At 42.5% G+C, this 12,578-nt stretch overlaps 1 protein-coding gene across 1 annotated transcript in view; it reads left to right on the top strand.

Annotated features, from left to right (window-relative positions):
- LOC121013550 (contactin-associated protein-like 3) overlaps positions 1 to 7,821 on the top strand; it is a 195,015-nt gene extending 187,194 nt beyond the window's left edge. The window contains exons 23-24 of the mRNA XM_040449262.1: positions 3 to 88; positions 5,059 to 7,821. Coding sequence (XP_040305196.1) covers positions 3 to 88; positions 5,059 to 5,252 — 280 coding nt within the window. The 3' untranslated portion in view covers positions 5,253 to 7,821. The remainder of the gene's footprint in view (positions 1 to 2; positions 89 to 5,058) is intronic.
- The last annotated feature ends 4,757 nt before the right edge of the window (positions 7,822 to 12,578 follow it).

The following is a 12,578-nucleotide window of genomic DNA, read 5'->3' as shown; positions in this document are numbered from 1 at the left end:
AGGGCTGTGAATGACCCGGGCCCTGGCGTTGTTGTCACCGTCGGCCGGATCCAAAAAGCGTCTGTGGGGGTCCGCGCTGTTGTTCCGGGTCGATGCGGGACGCAGGACACTGGCCGATGGTCCCCGTGTGACCGCCGCGAAGGCAGCCTCTGGAGGCTGTTAGTTCAAGGCCCCGGTGGCTCCACGGAGGCCCTTTTTAAATAGTTGCCAGACTGCAGAATAATAAGGTTTTTCATTTGAAAATAGCCACTGGTATTTCTCAGGATATGTATGCTTAAGACGCATTCACCTTTACTTCTCCGATTCAAAATAGCCACGGGCCTCTCAGTCCATTAGCCCAAAACATTTAAAAATACTGTGAAAAGTAGGGGCGCCTGAGTTGGCCCAGTCAGTTAAGCGTCAGACTTGGGCTCAGGTCATCATCTTACAGTTCGAGAGTTCGAGTCCCACGTCGGACTCCGTGCTAACAGCTCACAGCCTGGAACCTGCTTTGGATTCTGTGTCTCCCCCTCCCTCAGCCCCTTCCCTGCTTGCACTTTGTCTCTCTCTCTCTCTCTCTCAAAAACAAACCTTAAAACAATTTTTTTTAAATAATATTAAAAGTAAAACATACATTGGGAAAAACACCTAAACTAGGCAAATTGTCATTTTCCTAAACATAAAGGTAGACAAGATAAAGATTTGTCTTCGAAAAATTTTTTTTAAAGTTTGTTTTTGAGAGAGAAAGAGAGAGGGGCACAGAGTGCAAGCGGGGGAGGGCTGGAGAGAGTGGGGGGCACAGAATCCGAAGCAGGCTCCAGGCTCCAGGCTCCAAGCCGTCAGCACAGAGCCGATGCGGGGCTCGAACTCACCAACCATGAGATCATGACGTGAGCTGAAGTTGGATACCTAAGGGACTGAGCCACCCAGGCGCCCCCTAACATAAAGATTTTTGTAAGCATAAATATGTAAAACTGTTTCTGGTGTCAGTGTTATCTTAGATTTATATACACTTCTACTTATAAATATAATTACTTATATATTTACATAATGTATATATTTTTAGTGTCACATGTATTCTATAAATGTGACACAAAACTGCATGTAATATAGCTCTTTCAAGCAAAGCCTGATAGCTAAACTATATGTATATTCAAATATATATTCCCATTACATAGGAACTCCTATGTAATGGGAATATATATTTATAGGAATATAAAATACTTCTATTTCATACGTTTAATATATTTGAAGAAGTAGAAGTAATCGCATCTTAAATACCTCCCAGTGTATTCTCTGAAACAGGATTTATGTGGGTCTCATTTAAAGAATGAATAATCAAGTCTCCCTCCTTATCATTCAAGAAACATTTAAATGCATTTACTTAGCTTAATGCGATGTGTCCGTTGCAAAGTCGGCTGGGTAAGGAGGAGGTGCACTGCTGGTCATTCCATTGCTGTTCCAGAGAAGGGACTTAGTCCCAGAGCCGGGTGACCCCACTGGCAGTCCGCTCTTCAGGCGGGGTGCGCACCAGGTCAGATCGAACCTGTTCATTTCGCTTCCGTTCATAAAAGACACCAAGCTTCTCCAGACCGTGAGCAAAGTGTTCAGACATTTTCAAGTGCCGACCAAATCTATGTAAGAAAGTTAATATTCCCTTTCTTCGCTCAACCATTTCTATTTTTGTGATGAGTGACGTATGTGACGCCCCGCCCCGATTTCACACCTCCAAGAACAAATAAAAAGCAAATGTGTTACTTATAATGTGTATCTAAAAAGAATACTTTTGTGTTAAATTTTAAAACTTAATCCTCAGCCGTTCTCATTTATTTTTAATGAGGGGACTTCACTAGAAAGCAAAAGCTAATTGAAAATAAATCAAGAGTGATTAACGTTTTCCAAATAGGAATCACAGTCCAAAACGGGGCAAAATATCGCGGTTAGTGCCTTTATTAGAGCAACGAAAGTCGTCAAATTGATGACAGAACGGATGTGGTCTTCGGCGCTTTATCTCGTTTGGTTAAATATCATTGACGAGATGTACGAAGTGAGTAAGTTGCACCAGTATTATTCCCCTGAGAGGTCCTAGTTGGCTCCTGATAGGTGGGCTCTGCATTGTGCGTTATTGTTTTCTCCTCTTGCAAGCAAAGAGAACAATATAGGAGAGAAGTAATCTCAATAACATTGAAACCTGGTAAACCAGAGATCACGGAGGGTTCCTTGCCAAGGGACCCATACTGTAGCTGGGCAGAAAGGGACAGACGGGTTGGTAGATGGAGGGCGGGCAGATCTGAGTGCTTGTCACACACACATTTACCCCGGAATTGCTGAAGGGAAGGTTATGGAATGCGTCTGATGCATTATTCAAGTTATCTCAATCTTCAGAGAGTGGCCGAGGACAGAGGTGGTTCTAAGACCCCACCCAAACTCACAAAACAAACAAGCTGGTGATCAGTTACATACGTAACAGCATGGATGTTTCCGTATAATGGTGACAGTAATTGTACAATCAAGTGGCCCGATCGCTGTTATCGACAGTTACTGTCTCTGACTCTAAAATTGGATATGATATAGCTCTTTAAAGCAAACTCCTGTAAGTAAACATAACAACAATTAAAGCAGCTCTACTGTTTGTTCTCATGTGAGATGTAAGTTTGAGAGTGATGTTTATTCTACCTATTGATATTTAAGAATACTCAAAAAATCATGAATATGCTACCCGTCTCAGGGAAGGAAGGGTCTGGGTTCCTGAGAGCATGTGTTCAGGAATCCCTGTGACCAAATATACCCAACCAATTTTGAGGTCGTTGGATCCCATGATGCTTTTTTTTTTTTTTAATATTTATTTATTTTTGAGAGAGAGAGTGCGAGCGGGGGAGGGGCAGAGAGAGAGAGGGGGAGAAATTCCCAAGGGGGCTCCACACTGTCAGCACGGAGCCCGATGTGGGGCGGCTCGAACCCACAACCGCGACGTCATGACCTGAGCCGAGGTTGGACGTTCAACCGGCTGAGCCACCCAGGCGCCTCTCCATCATGCTTTTTTATGTCTGTCCCAGAGTATAATGAAGAATCTTCCTTTTTATAATACACATTTTGATTCACATAACAAAACAATAACGTGTTTTCTAGCATTTGCTAATTGGAATACTAATGCCTGTGTGAATTGTCTTAAAAGCATATTGACTAGTGAATGCTTTAAAACAATTTTTTTTTTTTGCCTCTTTGTTTTGGTCTAGATTGGACATGCATTCTTTACTACTGTGATAGCTTGAGCAAACACTTCTAGACCTCAGTTGAACACCCCACCCCTGGCAGCGCTTTAAAATAGTCTGAGGAACTTTTAAGACAACTCTGATGTCCCACCCTCCCACCCAAAGATCCTGAACTATTGTCTGCTATGCACCCAAAATTGCGAACCACTGGCGTAGCGAATGTTTTCGGTACTTCAAGCATTTCCAACGGGAGATCTCAAATAATCTACTTTCCAGAGTTGGATGGTCTCAATATCTCCAAAGTTTAACACAGTGGCATAGTGATCATCTATTGCTGCGTGATAAATTGCCACCGCTTAAGGCTGAACCCAACCCACTTTGATTATTTCACAGTTTCTGTGGGTTAGGAGTCGGGGCACAGCTTAGCCGGGTTCTCCGCCGAGGGTCGCATGAGGCTGTGATCGAGGTGTCCACCCGGACCGGAGTCTCATCTGGAGATTCCTCTGGGGAGGGAGTCCCGTCATCACCTGCATGTTTGTAAGCAGCATTGAGTGGCTTGTAGCCGTAGGACTGAGAGCGTCTGCATTTTTGCCAGCTGCTGACCAGAGCCTGACCTCAGCCCCTGGAGCCTTCCCTGCAAGTTCCCTGCCGCGTAAGGTTTCCCACCCTGACCCCTCACTGCCTCACGGCCGGCAGGAAGAGGGACGGACACTCCCATAAAACAGGGGCTGCAGCCTTATGTAACAGAATCCCATAATCAGGTACAGCGTATCACCTTTGTTCCATTTTGTTGGGTAAAAACAAGTCACAGGCCCTACCCACAAACTGGAAGGGGGTCACACAAAGGCATAGACCCCAGCAGCGGAGATCACTTAAGACTCTTCTAGCCTCTTAGAAACAAGCGTATGCACACCACAGATGTGTGAGTCAGCAGTATATCAGCAGCAAGTTTTCCTTAAAATACGTAACACCATCAGGGCACCTGGGTGGCTTGGTTGGGTGTCCGACTTCGGTTTAGGTCATGATCACATGGGTCGTGGGTTTGAGCCCCGCGTCGGGCTCCCCACTGGCAGCTCGGAGCCCGCTTCGGATTCTGTGTCTCACGCTCTCTCTCTCTCTCTCTGCCCCTCCCCCACTCGCGCTCTGTCTCTGTCTCTCTCTCAAAAAAAGAAACATTAATAAAAAATAAATTAAGGAAAAACACACGTAAGCATTTAACTACTCTATGATAGGTCTATACTGCCTATACTTTTAAAATAATTAAATTATGGGGCGCCTGGGTGGCTCAGTCGGTTAAGTGTCTGACTTCAGCTCAGGTCACGATCTCGCGGTCCGTGAGTTCGAGCCCTGCGTCGGGCTCTGGGCTGACGGCTCAGAGCCTGGAGCCTGTTTCAGATTCTGTGTCTCCCTCTCTCTGACCCTCCCCTGTTCATGCTCTGTCTCTCTCTGTCTCAAAAATAAATAAATGTTAAAAAAAATTAAAAAATAATAATAATAATTAAATTATTAGCATGAAGTGAGGGCGTGACCACGTTGTAGTTCTGAAGGTAAGCGTGAGGGCATTAACTGAAAGTGATGCTGATCGATCTTTAGGACGAGGGCATAAAACTGCTGTATCTAAAGGATGTATGGACTTAGAAGTAAACTCAGTGCTATAGTACCATTTGGTTTCCAATTTTCTGGTGAGGGTGAGATATATATATATATATATATATGATGAAATATATATGATGTAACATATATGATATATATATGATGTAATTGATACATAGAGAGATGATGTAAATGAAGCTCTATATTATACATATTATAGTAGATTATGAAGCTTATATTCTGACTATATTTTTCCTTTCTCTCCTCTCACTAGGTGTGATAGCCGTTGTGATATTTATCTTGCTCTGCATCACTGCCATAGCTATACGCATTTACCAACAGAGATGGTTGTACCACAAAAATGAATCGAATATTCCAAAACACGGAGACAATGCCGAGACCGCTCTGAGAAGTGAGCTCAATCTGCAAAGTACAGTCAGTGAAAGCCAGAAGGAGTATTTCTTCTGATGGGCAGTAGAGGCTCACTCATGCATGGCCCTGGTGACGCGACTTTCGGGCTGAGCCAGGGGCTCCCAGGGGATGACGCCCCCTCTCGTGCTCTTGGGACAGACCGTGGCCGTGGGGCGCCATCAGCTTGCTCGTGTGTGGCCCCAGGAGGCCCTGCTCAGTGCTGCTTCATGATCTATTGATGTAAAAGTGACTTCGGTGTGCTCATTAATCACTGTGTGGCAGTTTCTGACTGTTCTGACCTGATCTTTGAAAATTCAAATGTATTTTGCATAATGACTCTGGGTGTTAAGTGAGGGCAAGGATTTGAGCTGTGGCTCTACTCGCTTAAGACGGGGACACGGACGTTTATAAATGTCAGAGTTGGACTCTGATGTGCGTTGTGTGGAGGTCTGTATTTTGCTTCCCTTATCGATCGCCTGCTGACGCTCGTAAAGCAGGAAGTGTTTCTCAGATGGTGTTCGAGTGGTTTCCATCTTCCTGCACACCAGAGCCTGGTGGCCAAAAATGCATTCGAGACTTGGAAAAGAACATTTTTTGGCTGCTTGTTTTTACTATTTGTCTCTTTTAAGTCCGTTTGCATACGTTTTAGTGACGAAGTGCATCTTGAATGTCAGCTACGAAATTCTAGTATTCTGTTCATTCATGGAACAGAAAAATGCATAGGTAGCAAAGTGTGTAAAACATTCTGATCTGCAATATTTGCTTATTTTACTCTGTAACTGCTCATTTTAATCTTTGTAAATTATGATAAAGATGACCTCATGATCTCCCCCAAAACATCTATTTTCTAACTAAACCTGTGCCCAGGTATGAACTCTATATTTAACACTGCAACTGTATCCTTCACCCATTTCATTTAAATGAAATATAATCTTGAATTTATTTCCTTCAAATGTGGGGTGATTAGGTCACTATTATTTGTTGTCCTGTGGTTCCCTTTTTTCTGAGGTGGTCACAACAATCTGGTTTCTTACGACTGTCTTTTCATTTACTAGGGAAGAGTCACAATTTGGAACTAAAGCTCTCCATTTCTTTTTCTAAATCCTGAACTGATCCACACAAACCCTGGATTCCCCGAAGGTGGAAGGATGCTTTTGCGAAGGGAGGGCGCGGGCTGTAGGATCTGAGTTAAATCTGGCGTTCCACTCAAGCATCTGGGATCTCGGGGTCCGCTTCCATTAGAGCCCCCCAAATCGACCAGCTCATTTCATAGTAGGGTATATTTGCATCCGAGGGGAACAAAGAACGGACACGAACTGCGGGAATCGTGCCAGGAACTCCTTTCGCGGCAGTGGTCACGAGATGACTGTGTGCAGCCCACCATTTGCACCCAACAGCCAGTTACACAAATGATGTGCCGCCCTCTTCAGATGCCACTTGGCCACGTGCCTGCTGGGAATCAGATTGCTCCCTTTGACCCCAATGGGACCACCTGGGACTATACACATTTAGCCTTGCTGTTACCTTTGAGTGCACACCTACTTTTCTGTGATTTTTTTTAAAGAATAGAAACAGCCTCTATACTAAGTCTTTTCTCAAGAAAACCCCTTTTTTTGTTTCTTAGGGTTTCATATTAGTTTTCTATGAGGTGTAACAAACCACCACAATGTAGTGGTTTAACGCGACACACGTTTAGCGTCTCACTGTTTCTGTGGATCAGGAGCTAGGCATGAGTTTACGGTTTCCTAAAAAGCTGTAATGAAGTGTCAGCCCGGGCTGTGTTCTCATCTGGAGACTCAGCTAGGGAGTCCTCGTTCTTAACGGCTATTGACGACATTCCGTTCCGTACTTCTGGAAGATTCACGGAAGTCTGCTTCTGTTCAGGGCTAGCAAGAGAGAGCGCTACTCTAGTGCAAGTCTGCAAATACGAGGGAGTTTTATGGAACATAAAGTGATGATGGGAGTGACAGCCCATCTCCTTTGCCAAATTCTGTTGGTTGAAAGCAAGTCACAGGTCCTGCCCACGCTCAAGAGGAGGGGTTTATGTAGGACTTGTAACCGGCAGGCTGAGATCATGGGGTCCCTTTAAAGTCACTCTCTACACTACTATATCTTTATTGAAGTTTCTTTAAGTGAGCGATGAAGGATTTTCGGGATCTCAACATAGTAATACATGAGAAACCTACCTTGGTGAATGGTATCCATACTTTTCGCCCAAAAGGTCTGCACAGGTCGGGGAAGGATTCAACGCAAAATCATGGGCCCTGTTGCTTCTACGGAATGCATAGTTGAATGTGAACATCCTGAAATCGTTGCAACTTTAACAGATGATCATGTTGAGTTCCAAGAGAATTCATCACTTTGGTAGCTGGGATTTTACAGATTTATAGATAGGGCAATCCGTTGTACTCTGCTCTCTTTTTAAAAGAGAAAACAAAATGTTTCTACCAAATTGCGGTGATGTATAATCCACTTTACCGATTTGTAAACGTCAACCTGCTTATTTGTTAATAAAATGACATTTTTGAATTAAATTAGGAAAATATTTTTAAGAGAAATTGACTGGAATTTGAATTGTGAATTATATTGTTTTTTCCCCTAATCTATTAAAAAATGTGCAAATGTCTCCATTCTGTAATGGTGTGTGTGCTACGTTACCTGTACTATCTACAGAGAGAACACTGTGGTATGTTAATATTATTTGTGATGGTATTTAAATTATCAAACACAAAGTAAAACACAAAGTACCTAATAGGTACTGATTACTACAAGCTAAAATACCCGTGAAGGTAGAAGTCTAAACCTTTGCCAGAGAACAATAATTTAACAACCAGTAAGTTATTTGTTGAGTGGAATGTTTACCGATACACTCAAAACTGGTTAAACGTGATTTTCCCCAGAGTTGAGTTTCTCGAGCACTCTAAATATACAAATTCCAGTTGCAAATAACATCCTGCTATGAAATGTTGAAAGATCATAATTCCCCAAAATTTATTTCCCGGTAGAAAAGGAAAATGGTTGGGAATTAACACTTGTTATTGGGACTGGCATTTGACAACTTCTTTTTGCTCCATTATTAAGTGAAGACCCCCCCCCCCCCGCCCCGCTTCATTCCCTCCCCAGTATTATTTAACAATGTCGAAAAACCTATCAGGGCATTCTGTTTGTCTAGAATAATCACTGCTTCCAGAACTTTTTCACTTTCTTTCCTGTAGCACATCTCATAGGTAGTTGTTTCCAACGGGCTTTCTGAAAGTAAACTATTAAGTTCATGGCTCTTGAAGGAGGACAAATATGATTGCAGCATTTTCCATATCGAGTATACGGTTGCTCTGACGATGCAGCTGCGTTATCAAAATAGTCGACCGCCAAGGGAGATGCGGTGGACCCATGTTGAATGAAAACATGTTCATTGGGTTGCTTAATCTATTGTTTTGCAATCCATGTACTAACCTGGATTAGGTTAAAGAATCCTTTGGCGCCTTCAATAGATCCTGGCTGATTCCCCCTTCCCCCGCCAAGCTCGTAATGAGTGGCAACACGGAAGAAAGGATTAGAAAGGAAGTGATAAACATGAAGCAGTGTGCACTCCAGGCGGTGGGGAGGTGGATTGTGTGTGTAGGTGAGCCCACGGGCACATTTCCGAGCTCCAGGTCATTAACAGATTCTGTGCACGTCGAAAATACTACAGCTGAATAAAAATGTTATTAGTGATAGATCTTTGGGCTACTTAAACCTGCATATGAGAATGACTACTTTTGGGGAAGATGAAAGTATCCATAAGCGCTGGTTTGGCAAATTCAAGTTCAGAGAAAGTATCGAGTTGTTATTTAAAAAAATACTTATTCTCAGAATCATAGAGATTTCCCATTAGCAGGGGTATGAACTGCCTTGCCGTGCAAACTTTGTCTCCTCTCTGCTCAGGCTCTCTAAGCAAGTCCGAGTTGCTTTTTCCAAGGAAACAGCTTTATTAGCAAATGAGTTCAGATTACAAGATCTTTGTTTTTTTCTACTGGGCGAGTTGTCTGGGTGTAGCTCCTGCTAGAGTTACTGCTGTACCTGACATTCTTTGGAATAGCAGCCATAATATGTGGTGTAACTTTCAGCGTAAGATACGGGTTGCGCTTTGGGAAGAGAGAGAGGTCTGTGTTCCCGGGACGTGTGGCCGGATGTATCATACACAAATCACACGGCTGGGTGAGTAAGCTGGAGGGCTTACTTCCTGTAAACCTTCTGCTTCAAAATTACTAATAATGACTACCTTTGCCACCTTTTGATCGTGACCGAAAAATGATACGGATTCACTCTATTGTATCGTCATTTGTGTTAAAAGGATGAGACCCTGGACTCGGCTTATCATGCACTTTGTGAATACAAATGCCCCTGTCTCAGGTCTACCCTTGCCTTTAGATTTGAAAAATGAGATTTTCTAATTCCCTTAATATTTAAGACCTCTCTTAAAATAGAAGCTTTACAGCGGCATAGAGTGCTTTGCCTCATAAGCTCTCCCTTTAATTTTTACAACAAACCAATGAGGTTAGACATATATGCTTATTCCCTTTTTACAGATCAGAAGACTGTGGCACAGAAGTCCTTCGTTGCTTAGGTCAGAGTCACACAGCTGATTACTCCCAGCCAACGGCAGCCTGATGCTCCTATGCAACAGTGGGCTGGCTTCCATTTTCCACAGCAAGTAAAGATAAGGCATGACCACAGTTCTTTTTTGTTTCAATCTTTGCAGATATGAAATCGTATCTTCATGTTGAAAATATTTCGTGTTGAAAAAAATGTGGAATTGAAACTTCTGTCCAGGTAAACACACACACACACACACACACACACACGACTTTCTACCAACTGGTGCCAGATTTATGCTTTGAATGCTTCCTAGGATGTTTATTATATAGAGAGAAATATTCTACTCGTGCTTTCTTTAATGTTCATTATTTTAAGCATATACATGTACACATATATATACACATATACAAACATATACTCATATATACATACTCATATAGATACTTATGTATACCAGCATATATAATAGACTATATATAGTAGAATTTTCCTAAACATTTGAATACTCCCACAATACATAAATTAGCTTATAAATATTAGTTTTATAAACAAAAATTACTTTTAAACGTTAGCTTTCTAAATACAATCTACTCAGGCTAACTGAAACCCTCCTGAAATTACATTAAACATTTTACGAGTTAGCATGTTTAATAGGTTAGTGTCTCCGAAATTTTTAATTGAACTTAAAACCAGAAAAAAAAAAACACTCAAATTACGAGAACGGTCATAAAAACTCTTGTGACATTTATATCCAACTGACTGCAAAACTGTGGATGATGCGGTTCAGATCCACTTGTATTGTTTATAATATTTCTACTGTGCGGAGGTTATAGCAATAGTTATGCTCACGCTTTCTAGGGCATTCAGTGATTTGCTTCAGCTGTAATAAAAAGAACATTACAGTCTGCGGGCTTTCAGCCAGGATTCTTGGTCAGGACATATCTTCCAGGGGCGGTGGATAGGGGCTGCGACCCCCGGGGCTGGGCTCCCGCTTACCGTCGGTGCTCATTGGCCATTGCTTGTTTACTCTCTTTCTTGGACGTGCTTTTCCCTGACATCCCGGTCAGTGGGGCGCTCCACCTCGGCGAGGGGGCATCCAGTGGGGTTGCGTCCCGGTGACATCAGGTTCCACCTTCTCACGAGTTGCCCTTTCAGGACCTTCGGCGAACTCATCATTTTTGTGTGTTGTTTTGGTCCGCTATCTACTTGGCAATTTTCTGTGACTCTCGGAACCAACCTTACCTTCCTAATTGGGGGGGCCCCCCCCCCCGCCCGCTACTTTTTTCTAAAACTCATCATAGTTCCATTTTTCCAACATTTCCTACTTTTACACATAAACCTGTAGGAATCTCTTAAAGGCAGAGATGAACTACATTGTCTAAGCAGGAAATCCATTTATTGGTAATCTAATTCGAATTAAAATTACTTCTAAAATAATGTTGAATAACAGCCACCTTTCTCTCCTTTACGTCAAGTTTTTACTTTATGCCATTTTACAGTCTCAACTTCTTCCAAAGATATTTAATTATCTTTGGATAATTATATTAATTATATCATTGTATTAATTAATTATATAATTAATTATATTAATTATGATGATAATTAGTATTCTCTCTTGTCTCTAAAATTGGTATCATCTGACTCCGTTGTTCTTCCAGAATTATTCCAGACTTAAAAAAAAAAAAAACCACATTGCTTCCTATCAGCAACATGACGTTCCATAACATCTTGCATTTCGCTTCCCTAAGACACGGAATTAGCTACCCTCAAGGAGTGTGCTTTCCATCCATTAAAGTATTGGAAATCTAAATAGGAGCACCCGGGCGCATGTGAGAATGTACCCCACGCATCCTGTTGGAAGAGAGGACTGTGTCACTGCTGGGCCAGTTTAGAGGCAAAGTTGGAACTAATATTTTAAGACAGTGACTTCCGAGTAATAGTCCCAGTTTAAGGCTAATTATGTTCATCCAGGGGCGCCTAGGTAGCTCAGTCGGTTAAGCGTCTGACTTTGGCTCAGGTCATGATCTCACTGTCTGTGAGTTCGAGCCCCCCGCCCCCCGCGTCGGGCTCTGGGCTGACAGCTCGGGGCCTGGAGCCTGTTTCAGATTCTGTGTCTCCCTCTCTGCTCCTTCCCCGCTCGCACTCTCTCTCAAAAATAAACATTAAAAAAAAAAAAAAAAGAATTGAGTTACGTTCATCTATTTTCCTAACAAAAAGTTAACTAACCCATAGGAAGGGTTTAACGCGACACCTAGCCCACAGTGAATGCAATTATAATTTACTGCTTTCGTTGAGTCAATGGATACTTTGGAGATCTCATATATATATATATACAGCTGAAATGGAAATTAAAATGATTATTTGGCTATTTTTTTTCAACATAAGCAATTGATTCAGACATGTCAAGCCCCAGAGGAAAAATTCATTAACTGAAAGTAACTAGTTAATCACCATTTCACATCCACACTAACGACATCCGAGCCACTTTATCCATGGTTATAGGGAAGTAACAAGGAGCAGATGTGGCCCTCCACATCGCAAGAATCTCACAGTTACAAGAGCGAGAACGAGTGGGGCCCCGTTTCCTGCCCCATTGTGGGGCTGCACACAGGGATCAGATTTAAGAAGAAGGACCCTGACCTTGGACTTGTAAGCTGCAAGATTGCAGAAACCTGTCCTTCCCTTGCTACGTGCTAATGCAGGCATCCGACCCAGAATCCTGTACTCACGAGAAGATTTCTGAAAAAGGGGTCCAAAGTGAAGATACTTGGGATAACAAAAAATGAGTGAGCATGCCCTATAAAG

Source organism: Herpailurus yagouaroundi, unplaced genomic scaffold, assembly GCF_014898765.1.
Source record: "Herpailurus yagouaroundi ecotype Mexico unplaced genomic scaffold, PumYag 199, whole genome shotgun sequence".
In the NCBI taxonomy this organism is placed as follows: Eukaryota; Metazoa; Chordata; class Mammalia; order Carnivora; family Felidae; genus Herpailurus; species Herpailurus yagouaroundi.
Note: the sequence above shows the minus strand (reverse complement) of the source record. Positions and strands in the feature narration are given on the sequence as shown.